Below are 16,276 nucleotides of genomic sequence, written 5' to 3' on the forward strand. Positions count from 1 at the left end.
AAGTTTTATGGCAAGTGTGTGGATACAGAAAGAGGTGAAGAACTGGGGTCCAAAAGATCATAGAGTTATTGTTGTCATCATCATCATCCTCATCCTCATCCTCATCACATCTATGGACCAGGCCTCTCTTTACCTTGATCTGTGTTTAAGTAATGAGTGATTTCTTTACTAAGCTCTTCAATAGTACCAGTCATTACTGGAGCAGCTAGTCATTCAACTGGATTAAGTTTTCCATTAATTTTTTTTTTAAAGAACCTCATATATTGGTTTATCATAATTTAAACAAATATTGTGGTGATTGTAGTTCAATATAATGTTTCTTTTGAATCACTATGTACTTCACTTTATATATCTAAAAACCTAATTTTTCTGAGATGGGGTTCATGGGCTTCACCAGACAGCTGAAGATTTCTTCTGCACAAGAGTATTTAAGAACTCTTGGTCTTCATCGTGTTTTTCCCTGGCACAAGGCATCAACTTGATTTGTAATCACAGCTCTACACGTTTGTAGCAAGCTTTACAGTTGACAAAGTCTCTTTCCCCCATCTTTACATTTCATCTGCATAGCTATGGGGACCCGCAGGTGACATACCCACATAAGGTTTCTAAGAGCCATTCCTTTGGTAAATGAGGCATTTAACCAGAAATTGCAATAATTTCAGTATCTGAGCCTAATAAGTGAGGAGTGGTCAATTTTACTTAGAGAAAATCTGAAAATATAAGAAAGTAGACTCATTGTTTTAAAGAAATAAAAGCTATTTAAATTTTGTGTTCATTCTCTAAATTTCCACATTTGCAAACCTCAAAATGCTCAAAACACCTTACTTGTTCAGAAACAAATCAGGAGTAAGGACAATCTTGAACTATGAAATATAATGAAAATGCAGGATTATTTCTTATAGGTTCAACCAGGTACAAAGTGCTTTAAAAATGTTTGCTTAAACATTCCCTTGCAACTTGTTTCTATATTACTGTAACCTGAGGAAAATATTTATTTGTCTTTTTTTCATAGAGTTCTTACTAGCCACTCCATCTCCGGCATTTAACACAATACCTGGTATAGGTATAAGCTCAATAAATGTTAAATGAATGCATGAATAAATGAGTGGGAATTTTTGGAAGGGCCAATCCCAGCTCTGGAATAGCTCACATGGCTCATAGATTCTAAATCCATGAGTGTTCTCTATTAGTAGGTAATTCTGCTGAGAGAGGTGGGGCAGATCTGGAGTAAATAGAAAAGCAGCAGATGAACAAGGCCATTCTTGTTGCAGTGACGCATTGGTACAAAGCGATTATTTGTTTTCTCTAACACAATGTAAAAAGTGCTAATGGGATTAGCCTTTTGTGATGAATACTAATATGATATGAAAATGAATGCTAATATGCAATGTGAAATTGCTAGCAAAGGAGAAGATTGCTAATAGAATTCAGTGGACCTCAGTGACAAATGTTTTGTACATCCCTCTGGTCTGGCCAAGGCTATTCTCGTAGCACAGGAATGGCAGTAGGCTGGGGGGAAATCATAGCATATGAGTTGCTTGGTGATGGGTGGATTTCAGTTGCTTCCTCTGAAATTACCTCTTTGTAGGTGGAGATGTGAGAGAAGGCACACACAGGATAACCACAAACATACCCACTTGGGCTTGCGGTGTGTGGAGGATCCAGTGGAGAGGTCTCCACAAGGCAGCTAGAGCATGGCCCTTTCCACCTCTGTGTCAGGCCTTTGAACTTTTCCAGTATTCTCTCCCATCTATCATGCTGGTTGGCCTTATTACAACCTTGGGCAATTATGAGGCAGGCATGCAGATGGAAAAGTAGACACAGAGAGAAGTGTCTCACCTATAGTCACAGAGGTGGCAGAGCTGGGGCCCGATGCTACTTCTGGGTCTTCCCCTGGCTCCCGCATGTCCCCCTCCCATCTCCCCACCTTCCATCTCCTCTACTTCTTCCTCCTCCAGCTTCTCCCCTCTGAGTCTCCTTCCCTTCCTACCAGCATACTGATTTTCCCTCCTTTTGTTTATGGCGGGAGATGGCTTAAATAAATAACTTAGGTTGGTTTAAAAAAATCAGTCTGTGCTAACACAGGAAGTGACCAGGTTCTGGTCTCAGGTTCTGAGACCAGTGATGGCAGCATAGGGTGTTTTAACTCAGACGGGTGACGCAAAGAACTCTTGGAAAGTGAAAACTTTAGATGAAAGTCTTCAGGCAAAGGAACTATGGAAGGAACAAGAGGAGAAAGCAGAGATAAAACACTTAAAAAAATTCTGATGACCCAGATGCGAAGTGTGATTCCTTTGAGGAAGGGAAGTTGAGGCACCACCTCGGGGGCAGAGCGAAGAGGATCTCGCCCTACACGAGAGGATTCCGTGGAAGATAGAGGAGAGGACGACGATTCTTTGGCTATCAAACCACCCTAGAAAGTGTTTCAGGAAGAAAAGGCTTATCACAGGAAAGAGGAAAAGAGAAATGTAGGCATCGAAGTCATGCGAGGAATAGGACACCAGTGGACATGTGGTCGATAGGCTGCATCTTTGCGGGGGCTGCTGACTCAGAAGCCACTATTCCCCGGGAAGGTGGAAATCAGTTAGCTCAACATAGTGTTTGAGGACCTGTGGACCCCCAGTGACAAAATCTAGCCTGGCTACAAAGACCTCCCCACAGTCAAGAAGATGACCTTCACCAGCACCCCTGTAACAACCACCTTTCTCAGACCTGGGCTTCCACCTGTGACCTACTTCCCAGGGTGGAGGGTCGACTCGGAAGACAGCCTCGTACACGAATATTTCCATGAGATCCCCCAGCCCTATCGGCCCCCCAGTGTCCCCGATGTGGCCCATCAAGAGCGAGCAGCAAAGAGTGAAGTGAAGAGTGAGGAAAGCCTGGGTTACAGCTGGCTGGGCATCGGCCTCCACAGACCAGGGGGCCTCAGCTGCAGGCCTCGCCTTCAGCCTCAAGTTCTGAGGTTCAGAGTGGACCCCAGGCCAGCCCTGGGGAGGGCCAGCTGACGAGGTTCGGCCAAGACTAGGGGCAGGCGCTGGAAACAGACCCAGATCCTGCCCGGACTGGACACACCTGCTGCTGGTTTGGGTTGCCCTGGGTCGTGACCATGTAGTCTTGGATGGCTGGTCTTGTTTGGTCTTCCACGTTGCGTTTTTGTTTTATCTTGGCTTGTACATTTCTAGAATTAAGTCACGTTTTCTTTCTCGCGGGAAAACATCGAACTTACTCATCTATCCCCTTCCTGCTCTCTCTCTCTCTCCTCCCCTTCCATCCATACCCTCTCCACCTCCCTTATCCGTCAGGCTCCCTCCACATTTTCCTCCTCCACTTTCTACCCCTTCATTGTTTCTTTCTTTTCCACCTCGTCCCAGTCTTCTCCTTTTCCCAAATCCTTGGCCTCTACTCTTTGTATCCAAGAATCATTTGCTCCAGCAAAAGCTGACATTTATTCTGAAAACAGACTTTGGTTTGGGAGCAGCTCATTGTGAAATCAAAGTTAGAGCGAAAACTTGGCTCAGGTGCTCATAAATGCTGCGAAGATACAGAAATTCTCTGAGCCTCAGATTCCACATCCATCAAATGGATTTCCTTAAAGGGCCGCTGCAAATAGCCAACCTTTAATTGCACCTATGATTGCAGCTAGGACTATATAGTTATGTGAACTATAATTGCAACTCTTCAAAAGTGGGTATGCGTGGGAGAGAGGAATGGGAAGGAAGATTGAAAGACTGAAAATGGCTGACTCGGGTGAATATTTTTCTTCTTCAAAATTTTCTTTAATAATGTTGTTTCATTGTATTTCTATGGTTCTCCACCTTGTCAGGCTCAATGCCCTTTTTTTATAACTAATATTTTGTGACGTCCCCTTTACATGAAATGAAATTCATAGGTTATATAACTCACACATAATTTCATAAAAAATTAATAGAATGCCTTAACTATATTATACAGGAGAATAACAGAAAAGTAATTTGTATAAAATAATTTGTACTTCAATAGATAACTGCTTGGCTGTGAATATAGAAGAGATGATGAAGGCAGATTCTTGCATCTCTATCTAGACTCACCGCGAATGGGATGCTTGCAGAAACCAACTGACACAGATGTGTTTTGCTGGGCACTCTCGTACCTTGAGTGGCTTTGCCACCAGTGATGGGGGTTCCTGAAATAGTAAAGGAACTGCTCGTAGTGTTCTTTTTGTTTGTTTGTTTGTTTTTGGTTTTTTTTGCGGTACGAGGGCCTCTCACTGTTGTGGCCTCTCCCGCCGCGGAGCATAGGCTCCGGATGCGCAGGCTCAGCGGCCAGGGCTCACAGGCGCAGGCGCTCCGCGGCACGTGGGATCCTCCCAGACCGGGGCACGATCCCGTGTCCCCTGCATCGGCAGGCGGACCCTCAACCACTGTGCCACCAGGGAAGCCCCTCGTAGTGTTCTTAATAAAACAAAGTGAGGTTTACAATTTAGTCCACAGACATTTCAGTATAAATTAAGACTGTGAAAAATGAAGTTTGTGTTTCTAGGGAAAGTAGACTTTATAAATAAATTTTTCATTGATTGAGTGTACAGAGGGACATTAGAAAGTCAGCTGGGACTTGGGCAGTTCTGCATGGGCTGAAGTGGTCCTCTCTGTGGCACGGATCCTCTCTGTGGCACGCTCTCAGTATGCATGGTACCATACCTCCAACAAGCAGACAACCCAAAGCTTCCACACGTTTCCAAGATGCCTTCTGGGAGGTGGAATCTCCCACGCTGAGGCCGCAGCTATGTTTTCATTAAAAAAAAGCGAATACTCCCGCTCTGTGAGGGCTTTGACAACCTCTGGGGTGGCGTCACTCTCTCTCTGAGGCTAAAAGCAGCAAGAATAGCGGCACTGATCCCACATCTAGAGAATTGAAAGTGAACTGATTTTTTATCATCTAACCTGACAGGTTCAGCACAGCTCTCCTGTCACATTCCTGTCTGTCCTCAGAACTGTTGAACAGAATCTTTCCACAGATCCGTGTTATTGCTAATAGGATTTGTCTTAAACTAAGTGTCCAGCCTCCTCTTGTTTCCTGAGACCATGGTGGATTCTCTCCTCTCCTCCCTGAGCCCAACCTTCATTGTATTTCAGCTAATCAAATAATTCCCTGCCAGATGGCAGGGAGAAAGCATGGCCCCTGGGAGAAATGATGGTGCTGTCACCAAAGGCTGGACTGGTCAGGACCAGTTTGGATTAAAGCCAGATACTCTCAAGGTGAGACTAACAGTGAGGTTTGCAACAGACAGTCCCATCTGGACAAAGCAGACGTTCCAGGATGCTGGGACTCTCCAGTGGCGAACAAGCTTTGGTCCATGCGATGGGCCTGTGGAAATCTCTTCTGACGTCAGTGTTCTGTCTGCTTCAGAGTTGGGGGGATCTTAGTACGGCTTGGGATTTCAAAAGGAAATGGTTTGGCTCAAGTGGAGAATTCAAGGTTCTTGAAAAAAGCTCTCTATTCACCCTGCGATTCTAGCACCATCCTGGAGGCTGAATCCTTTGTCCTAAGCCTTTTTTCCTGGAACGTATTATTGTTAAAAACAAGACAACACAGTCCCCAAATGGAGTCGCTTATGCTAAGCCCTACATCACCAAACTGAGATTCAATTTAACCACAGTTTCAGCCCTCCCAGAAGTGCAATCTTAACATAATCAGGAATCACGTGCTCAGCGCTCGTGAGGTCATCTGCTGATAGACCCTCACCAGCCCCTAAAGGGAAGTGACCTTGCCACGACCAATCCTAGTTTGTCTAGTATAACTTCCTTGTTCTGCTCCCTTCTGCCCATAAACGTCTTTCATTTTGTACAGAGGCTCAGAGCTCCTTTCTATGTGCTAGGTAATGCACGATTCATGAATCATGGAATAAAAGCAAGAAAAATGTTAAAAAATTACTCTGTTGGATTTCTTTGTTTGTTTGTTTTTGCGGCACACGGGCCTCTCACCGTAGTGGCCTCTCCCGTTGCGGAGCACAGGCTCCGGATGCGCAGGCTCAGCGGCCATGGCTCACGGGCCCAGCCGCTCCGCGGCATGTGGGATCTTCCCGGAGCGGGGCACGAACCCGTGTCCCCTGCATCGGCAGGCGGACTCTCAACCACTGCGCCACCAGGGAAGCCCTGGATTTTGTTCTTTAACGTTATCTTTGGAGGTTCCTTCAGTTGCTCGGCCAAGACTTTGGACTAAGCTTCCTATTCTTTAGAATCTGAAAGGAAGGTACAGCCCCGACCCTGGAAATTCCTCCTCCTCACCCTCCTCTAAAGTATTGCCTTGTAACATTTCCCTAGGGTTAGTTCCATCCAACCACTGAAATATTATCTAAAGATTATTTAAAAGTAAAAAACACTAATCACTGAATTAATTAGTGTGGCTACCGATTGTGTAAGGTTTGGTTATTGTGGAGTGGGGATTGGATTGCATATTAATATTTAAGTCCTTTGGAAGTGGCACCGAAGGAAGACCCCTCCCCCAATCCTTTGGTTCCTCCCCAGCCCATCCCCCACGAGATGGGATTTCTTGGGGGCTCCAAACAGAAATCCCCTTATCCCAGGCAGCACAGATTACAGGCCGGTCTTGGACTTGCACTATTTGCATTTCTATAAAGGAAGGGCCTGGTATTATGTAACTGTGTGTGGGTTCTGAGGGCTTCTAATGGGCCTCCCTTTGTACAATTTCTTAGCAGCCAATTGAAGTTTGTAAGTTGAAACTAAGAGACTGGAGTCCATCACTCCCTGACCACACCTCTGAGTCTGGCCTGCCTCTAGGAAAGCTAGCACCTCCCCTTCTCTTCTCAGCAAAGTTCAGCAATCCTTGTTCAATCATGGTTCCTCCTGGGAAGAAAAAGCGAGGTAGGGACCAGCTGTGTTCTGTGGTTAGAACTTCAACTGAAGCCAGGGAAAGTCTTCAAAAGAGTTGACCTGCATTCATTCATTCTAAAATGAGGTAATGCTGCTGAATAGTGTTAAAGGAAAATTCAACTGAGTAAATTTTAAAGATCTAATTGGCTTTATTGAACAATTCATAAATCAGGTAGCATCCCATCCAGCAAGTGGAAAGGAGCTCTGAGGAGCTGTATAACATGAAAGGCTTTTAAGGGCAGAAGGGGGAAGGGATAAGGAAAGGGCTGATTCCCTCATCTTTCTCTGGGGGAATGGAGCGGGTCTATGTGGCAGATTACTGCATTGGCACTGTCCAGGAAATTCCAAACTGACTGGTTAAGGCTACATTCCTGGGGGAGGTTGAAACAGTAATTAGGTTAGGTATCAAGCTCTGGTTCGGTGGTGATGTGGGCTTAGCGCAAGTGACTCCATTTTGGGCCTGTTGTCTCTTTTTGACAATAGTCAAGAGTATCCTTTAGGGTCAGTAGGAATCTGGGCTCTGTCACTTATTAGCTGTGTGTCCTTGGACAAATGATACTTCTGGGTTTCAGTTTCTTCATTTGTCACACAAGAACAAAAATTGTACCTTCCTCATTGGTTGTCTGAGAGCATTAAGGTACATCATACATTTAACAAATATTTATCCAGGGTTATAGCTCCCTATTTGTCAGGTACTACACTTGGTGCTGAAGGCACCAAAGTAAATAAGATAGACAAAAAATCCCTGCCCTCATGGGGATTATATTCTAGTAGGAATAGACAGACAATAAAAATATATAAATACTATGGAGGGAGATAGAGAAGCTGATGGTATTTGTGAGAGCATGGTGGAAAGTATCACTGGGAATGAGACCATTGGGCAAGACCTGAAACACAATCCAACTAAAGACCTTTATATGGTGCACAGAGGTTGTAATATACATGTTAGCTATTTTTTATTCATTAACTCATTAATTTTGTTAGCCACTCATCCATTCACCTCCGCATTCGTTCAGTAATTCAATGACTAATTCTCAATCACCCATCTATCTCTTCATCTATCCATTCATCCTTCAGAAAATGTCAAGTGAAGGGATATATGCATTGTGGATTGAATGCCCATCTTATCATCTGACCCGAGGTTCATTCAGGAGGAATTAGGGAAAGGAATTGAAGGCTTGGGATGGTTATTGATCAGAACATGGTGTATTAGAATTTTTCACAAAACATAGGATAGAAAGAGCCTAAGTGGTTTCTTTTCAAGCTAACGTTTATTGAGAATATACTTTTTGCCATGACCTGTGATAAATGCTTTATATGCATTATCTTATTTAGCACTGAGAAGTTAATTTGTAGTTGCTACTTAATTTGTAGACGAGAGAACTGAGTCTTGGAGATAGCTAATCAGCCTAAGGTCAGAGAGTGATTGGCAAAGTTAGTATTCAAACTTGGGTTTGACTTCAAAATTCATGGGCTTACATGCCTGGGCATATACCCAGGTAAAACTCTAGTTCAAAAAGATACATGCACCCCTATGTTCATAGCAGAACTATTTACAATAGCCAAGACATGGAAACAACCTAAATGTCCATCGACAGATCAATGGACAAAGAAGACGTGGTGTACACACACACACACACACACACACACACACACACACACACACAATGGAATACTATTCAGCCAAAAAAGGAATGAAATAACGCCATTTGCAGCGACAGGGATGGACCTAGATTTTATCATACTAAGTGAAGTAAGTCAGAAAGAGAAAGACAAATACCATATGATATCACTTATATGTGGAATCTAAAATATGACACAAATGACCATATCTACGAAAGAGAAACAGACTCACAGACATAGAGAACAGACTTGCGTTGCAAAGGGGGAGGTGTGGGGGTCGGAGGGAAGGATCGGGAGTTTGGGATTAGTGGATACAAACTAGTATATACAGGATGGGTAAACAACAAGGTCCTAGTGTATAGCACAGGGAACTATATTCAATATCTTGTGATAAGCTATAATGGAAAAGAATATGAAAAAGAATATATATATATATGTATAACTGAATCACTTTGCTATACAGTACAGCAGAAATTAACATAACATTGTAAGTCAACTCTACTTGGATAAAATTTTAAAAACAAACAAACCAAACCAAACCAAAACAAAACAAAATTCATGGGCTTAGCCGGTTTACTGCAAGGACTCCACCAACTCTGGGTCCGTAAGCCAGTCAGCTGACCCCTTTTACCTTCATGTTCTCAGTCATCACATGTAAGATTCCATTTCTGCTCAAATCTCAAGGTTGAATGAGAGGACGTATGTGTGTGGACAGGCATCAGGAATTAGCAACCAGAAGGGGTGCCATGATTGATTCACTGAGCTCCGGCTCCAACACGCCTGAAAGGGCTTGTTATTACATGACCTTTCATTTCTCAAGCCTCTGATGATGGTAAGACAGCAGTCTGCATGCAGGGTGAATTTGAACTGCTACCTGCTTTCCAATTCCCCCTGGAAGGGCCCTTAGCAGGCTAAGAAGCTGGAAGAGGTATTTCACTCTGGTTTCCAGTAATTTGTTCTGCTCTGTGAACTTCTGTGTCTGCTTGTCCAATTTCATGAAAACTGGATTAATGAGTGTTAACTGGTGCTGCTTAGCTAGTTTAAAAGGGATAGTGTCGGGCTTCCCTGGTGGCGCAGTGGTTGAGAGTCTGCCTGCCGATGCAGGGGACACGGGTTCGTGCCCCTGTCTGGGAGGATCCCACATGCCGCGGAGCGGCTGGGCCTGTGAGCCATGGCCGCTGAGCCTGCACGTCCGGAGCCTGTGCTCCGCAGTGGGAGAGGCCACAACAGTGAGCGGCCCGCGTACAGCAAAAAAAATAAAAGGGATAGTGTCAAATGGAGGAAGAGCGTCCTGGTGTGATGGTTGGATCCCTAGGCTGCTAAGAATCAGGGTTCTGCATGAATGCCAATATCACGAGTTATTGTGGCAGCCTCCTCCAAGTTACTCTTACAGAAGGCAGTATCGCCCCAGAGACCTTTGAAAGGAGGAAGGACGCTTATTCCACTAGAACAAGGAGAGGATTTGCTTAAGGGACTGGTAGTCTTGGTCAAGATGTTCATTCATTCATCAAATCTTTTCCAAGCACCTGATATGTGTCAGGCTCTGTTCTGGGCTCTGGAGAACCAGTGGTGAATAAAACAAATTTTCTGTCCTCATGAAGCTTATGTTCTATCTGAGGTAGGTAAACAATAATCAAATGAATATATGATTTAATGTCAAGCAGCATTTCCATCCGATGCTTCTATATTCTCCACTAAGTATGAAAAAAAGTTTGTCTTTTTTTAAAAAACAGCTTTATTGAGATATAATTCACATACTATAGAACTCGACCATTCAATGGTTTTTAGTATATTCACACATATGTAAAAATCATCCCCACAGTCAATTTGAGAATGTTTTCATCACCTCTGAAAGAAACTGTAACCTTTAGCTATCACCATCTTATATCCCAACCCTCACCTCCAGCCCCAGGCAACCGCTCATCTACTTCCTGTCTCTATAGAGTTGACTATTCTGGACAGCAAAAAGGTCTTTTGAGAGTGAGGGGGCAAGGGAAGGAGCTTTTATTATCTCCACCTCTTAAAATGAGGCCTCTTGGACTCAGTTTCCCTTGGAGCTTTCTCCAAGGAAAGATGCAAATTTCCATAGCTTTGGTGTTTGGAGGTGGTAGGGGGTGCTGGCCAGTGTCCTGACAGAGGCATGACAGAGATATTGCAGGTTCAGTTCCAGACCACTGCAATAAAGTGAATATTGCAATAAAGCAAGTCACACAGATTTTGGGGTTTCCCAGTGCATATAAAAGTTATGTTTATATTATACTGTAGTCTATTAAGTGTGCAATAGCATTATGTCTAGAAAAATTATTTGCATACCTTAATTAAAGCATACTTTATTGCTAAAAAGCCTAACCAGTATCTGGGCCTTCAGTGAGTTGTACTAGTAACATCAAAGATCACTGATCACCAGCACAAATATAATAATAATGAAATAGTTTGAAATATGAGAATTACCAAAATGTGACATGGAGACATGAAGTGAGCACATGCCGTTGGAAAAATGATGCAGTAGACTTGTTTGATGCAGGGTTGCTGCAAACCTTCAATTAAAAAAAAAATGCAGTATCTGTGAAGTGCAATAAAGTGGAGCAGAATAGAATAAGGTGTGCCTGTCCACAATTACTCTTTTATTATCTTACCTTCCACCTCTGCACCCTGCCTGAGGTTACATGCTCCCAGCCAGAGTATGCATGCGCAGACACACAAGACTCCTGTCCCCTGTGCCGTCACATCTGAAAGCAGTAATAATCATGTCCTGTTCATAGAAGCCCTGCCTCAGTCCAGTTGCCATAGTTCCCCACCTGGACTCTGCAGTAGCCTGCTCTCTGGTCTCCCCATTTCCCATCATCGCTTCCAACCTGGTCTTCCTAAGATACCAGGATACATGTTCTAAAGCATGAATCTGACCACGTCGCACTGTGCTGATGAAAATTCTACATGGGCCTCATTATAGTCGAGGTTCCTCTTCATGGCCCTGTATAACCTGGTCCCTGCCAAACCTCTCCAGTGTTATCCATCACTATTCCCCCTTCACTATCTGAATCACTTGTGGTCCCTGCAAAGTACCATGCACTCCCTAACAGACCTTTGCACATGCTGTGGGCCTCTCTGGAACACTCTCTCCTGTCTATATTGCCTAACTCCAGCTCATCCTTTAGGTCTTAGAGATTACTTCCTTTGGGGAAGGAATATTTCTTCAGGATGTGGTTAGGTACTTGTATTAGTTTTCTATTGCTGCTTAAAAAATTACCCCCAAATTTAGCACTTTAAAACAACAGATGTTTATTATCTCATGTTTTCTGTGGGTCAGGAATTCAGGAGTAGCTTAGCTGGCTTGTTCTGGATCAGGGTCTCTCGTGAGTTTAGTCTTGACATTGGCTGGGGCTGCAGTCATCTGAAACATGATGAGGGCTAGAGGATCTGCTTTCAAAATAGCTCCCTCATAGCTATTGGTAGGAGGCCTCAGTCCCTAGCCCCATGGGCTGCTTCGTAGGACTGTTGAGTGTCCTTATAACTTGGTAGCTGGCTTCCCCAGAGTGGTCCAAGAGACAGCTGGGAGGAAGCTACAATGCTTTTTATGTCTGCAGTGAACTAAATGTTTCTGTACCCCCCAAAATTCATATACTGAAGTTCTCACCCCCAATTCTAAGAGGTAGGGACTCTGGGAGGTGATTAGGTCATGAAGGTGGAACCCTCGGGAGCAGGATTAGTGCCCTCATAAATAGGACCCAAGGACTCCCTCTCCTTTCCGCCATATGAGGACATGACAAGAGGATCACAGTCTGTAACGTGAAAGAGGGTCCTCACCAGAACCTGACCATGTCTGCACCCTGATTTCAGTTCAGTCTCCAGAACTGTGAGAAATAAATGTTTGTTGTTTATAAAACACCCACTGGCATTCTGTTATAGCAGCTTGTGCAAGGTAAGGCAATGTCCCAGAGGCCGATGTCACATACTGTGGCTTCTATCATATTCTGTTGGCTAGAAGTGACTCATTAAGTCTGGCTTACACTCAAGGGGAAGAGAATTAAGCTCTACCTCTTGAAAGGAGGAGAGTTTGTGGACACATTTTAAAACCGTCATAGAGCCCCTTGTCCATGGTCCCACAGCGTCCTCCAGTTATCCTTACATTAGCACTTAGCAGACCATTTGTCACAGTCTGTCTCCCTCACTACTGCACTGGGGGTTCCCTGAGCATCAGGACCGGTTTCCATTTACAGTTATATTCCTAGATCCTACCACAGTCCCTTGCACAGTGCTTGGTAACCGTCTGTTTGTTTGAATGACTCAACGACCTGTCTGGACACATAAAACGTATAGATCAGTGCTTTTCAAATTTCCATGCATATACAGCACCTGGGTGGTTTGTTAAAATGAGGATTCTGCTTCAGTAGGTCTGGGGTGGAGCCTGAGATGCTGTTTTCCTAACAAGCTCCCAGGTGATACTGATGCTGTGCTTCATGGAGCAAGAATCTAGATCACGTGATCCTACTCCCAGACAAGCTTAATAACCTAGCTGGGGAGACACTTCATCCGGCAGGACAGCCCGGGGCCGCCCACAAAGCAGCGTCAGCCCAGTCGTGGGCACACCTACTGCATGCTGGGCTCCTGTTCCTTCAAGTGCCTAGGATGAAAGAGGACGTGTCAGTAAAAGACAGTCGAGAAAGCGTCTGCGGAATACAGAAAGGCGTCCAAGGTTTGTGTGTTCTCAGTTGGCTCTGCAATGCTGGGCAGGGGTCACTCACGTGTGGGCGAAGGGATTGTGAGGCCTGAGCAAGGGCCAGAGGGAAACTGGCTGAAGTGCCAGTGGGCAGCGGCAGGTGATGGGGTCCTTACACCCACCCCAGAGAACTTACGGAACCCAGTCTGTCTGTGTGATCCAAGCACCACTTTGGCTGGAGGCAGGGAGATTAAGAAGACGATATATTTGTACCGCTCTTCACAGTTCTTGGGATGTACGATTCTACGAGTCACGTTTTAAGGAAAATTGAGTAGAGCCAGACCATTGAGATGTTTTCCGTTAATCCCTGGGATCTCACTTTTATCCTTGTGGTTCTGATTTTAACAACGTGGGCCACTGGTGTATATGTGTAAAGTCTGTGGTCTTAAGACAGGAGATTTCTTCTTACGACATGAAGGGCTGATCTAAGCGTAGGGTAATAATGATACTTCCCAACATTTGGGGAACAGTTTCACATCCATTTAATCTTGGGGTTCTCAACCTTGACTGCACATTAGAATCACTGGGGAGCTTTACTGGTTACTGATGCCTGCGTCCCATCTCCAGAGATTTTGACTTAATTCATCTGGGGTGTGGCTTGGACAGCATTTAGAAATCCTCCCCAGGCAAGTCCACTTTGCGGCCATTGTTGAGAGGCACTGATTTAACCTTATAAGAACCCTTCACTAATAGGCAGATAAGATTATCTTTTCTTTTCCTCCCTCCCTCCCTCCCTCTCTCTCTTTCTTTTCTTTCTTTCTATCTTTCTTTCTCTCTCTCTCTCCCTCCCTCCTTCCCTTCCTCCCTTCTTTTCTTACTTTCTCTCTCCCTTCCTTCCCTCCTTCCTTCCTTTCTTTTCGTTCTACAAATAAAAAGCTGTATCACGAAATTGACTGATTGGCTCAAAGTCACGCAACCAATAAGTGGGAGGTTCAGATCTCAAACCTATGTTAACTGGTTGTGCTCTTTCAATTTGTATCAGTATTGCCTCCAGGTGGCCAGTATTATGCCCGTTACAAAGAAAGAGAAACTGAGTGTGATGGTTGATTTTACGTGTCCACTTGACTGGGCCAAGGGGTCTTCAGATATTTGGTTAAACGTTGTTCTGGGTGTGTCTTGGATAAGATTAATATTTGAATCAACAGAGTGAATAAAGCAGGTCACTCTCCCTAATGTGGGTGGACCTCATCCAATCAGTTGAAGGCCTGAATAGAATAAAAAGACAGACCTTCCAGCAAGTAAGGGGGAACACCTCCTGCCTGACTGCTTTGAGCAGGGACATTGGTCCTTTCCTTTCTTCAGACTGGAACTGAGACATCAGCTCTTCTTGGGTCTCGAGTCACCAGCCTTTGGGCCTGCAGCTACACCATTGACTTTCCTGCTTCTCGGGCCTTTGGAATTGTACTGCAATTTACATCATCAGTTCTCCTGGGTCTTCAGCTGGCTGACAGCAGGTCTGGGGACTTAGCTTCCATAATCAGGTGAGCCAATTCCTTACAATAATAAATTTTCTTTATAATAATAGTAAATAATAAATGTTATTATTATTTATAATAATAAATCTTATATTCTAATAATATATCTCCTATTGGAGAACGCTAAGGGATGGAACAATTAGGTTTCTAGATAAAGGTCAGACTTTGAGCTAGGGGACAGTTAGTTAGGGTTCCAAGTCCCTTACGTCCCTGGATGTTCCTTCGTCTCTTGTTTCTAGTCTTTGAAGCTAAGTTTGGGCCAATACCCATATCAGATAAACAAATTCTAGACTCCTTGATGACAAAGTCAGTGTCAGTGTCTGCAGATGCAGGCCATGAATAGTCAAGGTTGGAAAATAAAAGTTGGCAGGAAGGACTGTACTTTATTGGGACCAAACCAAGGACGTCAGTGATCTTAGTTTTGAGCAATTCTTGATCCTGGAGTTCATCCAAGTTCTCCTTTGGACTCTTGCATCCTACCTGCCCATCATCCATCCCCAGTGAAATCAGCAGATGTTAATGATGGAATTTGGAGATGCTGAAAGGATTCCCATGGTGGTGAGGAAGATCCTAAATGTTTTACAAAAAAATAAAAATAAAAAGTATTATTTAAGGAAAGGAGCCAAAGTGCTCAGACACCACTTGGCAGCCAGGGAGTGTGTTAAATTGGAACAATCAGGAGGGAAGAGTACTTTGTAGTAATTTTTTTCGAAGCTGGTTCCAGAGCTCCTTCCTCTTAGGAGAGAACTGTCTATGTTTAGAACCAAGGAGAGTCTTACATTTAGAGGTTTCTGTAGGTGTGGAGTGTGAGTCCCTGAGGGACTGGTCTGCAAAGAGACAGTGGGATGATGAGATAATAGGGCATTGAGCAGGGAGGTGCCTGACAGCAGACAGAAGAGAATGAGGAGAGGGTGGCAGACACATGCCTGGATGCTGGAGAATGTGCAGGCAGGTGGCTGATCAGGGATTTGGGGATTTTGAGAATGGGAACATCTAATATTAAATCCTAAATCATTTGAAATGCTCTCATGCACTTTCTTACCTGAAAGCTTTGGTAAAATCTTCGGTTTACATAGTCTAGCCGTAGTATTTTGGGGGATTGATGGATTGGGGTGTTTATTAGGAGGGGTGATATGGTGCAGAAAGAAGAAAAAGTATGTCTGGTATTTTTGCCGTAAGTACTTTTGCTGCGTAACTAATTGACCATAAGGCAGGTTTGTTGTAAAAGATAAAATAAGGAAAAATAAAAGAGGGGCATTAAAAAGGACATAATGAAACATGAAAAATGGGTAACAAAAAGACTTTATCGCAAAATACAAAATATTTGAAATGTGTGTAAATTCATGACAATACTGCGCAAATAACTGATTTTATTTTGCATGTTGTATCTAAGCACTTGTCTTCCAAGTCTTTCATTCACAGTATTTTATACTATTTATTTATTTACTTTGTTTGCTTGTTGACTTGTCGCCTCATTTGGCATCACACGTCTTCTATTTTGATAAAATTCTTCATAGAGAGGCATCAGCTTCCAAATACTAGGATGTATATTTGTACCTGAGCTTTGTATCGCGTTGGGAAAGCTGTTTGTT

General features: G+C 43.8%; 1 protein-coding gene and 1 long non-coding RNA gene across 3 annotated transcripts in view; one reads left to right on the forward strand and one right to left on the reverse strand.

The window, feature by feature from the left end:
• LOC141276480 (uncharacterized) overlaps window positions 1-16,276 on the forward strand; it is a 358,207-nt gene that overhangs the window by 321,153 nt on the left and 20,778 nt on the right. For both annotated transcript variants that reach the window (XR_012326090.1, XR_012326091.1), the window contains 2 exons: window positions 12,922-13,185; window positions 14,512-14,690. This is a non-coding gene — a long non-coding RNA (uncharacterized lncRNA). The remainder of the gene's footprint in view (window positions 1-12,921; window positions 13,186-14,511; window positions 14,691-16,276) is intronic.
• The window catches only part of XYLT1 (xylosyltransferase 1), a 317,888-nt gene continuing 316,659 nt past the window's right edge, over window positions 15,048-16,276 (reverse strand). Inside the window, exon 13 of the mRNA XM_033841163.2 lies at window positions 15,048-15,254. Within this exon, the coding sequence (XP_033697054.1) occupies window positions 15,191-15,254 (64 nt within the window). The 3' untranslated portion in view covers window positions 15,048-15,190. The remainder of the gene's footprint in view (window positions 15,255-16,276) is intronic.

The sequence above is a fragment of the Tursiops truncatus genome, chromosome 15 (genome assembly GCF_011762595.2).
Source record: "Tursiops truncatus isolate mTurTru1 chromosome 15, mTurTru1.mat.Y, whole genome shotgun sequence".
In the NCBI taxonomy this organism is placed as follows: domain Eukaryota; kingdom Metazoa; phylum Chordata; class Mammalia; order Artiodactyla; family Delphinidae; genus Tursiops; species Tursiops truncatus.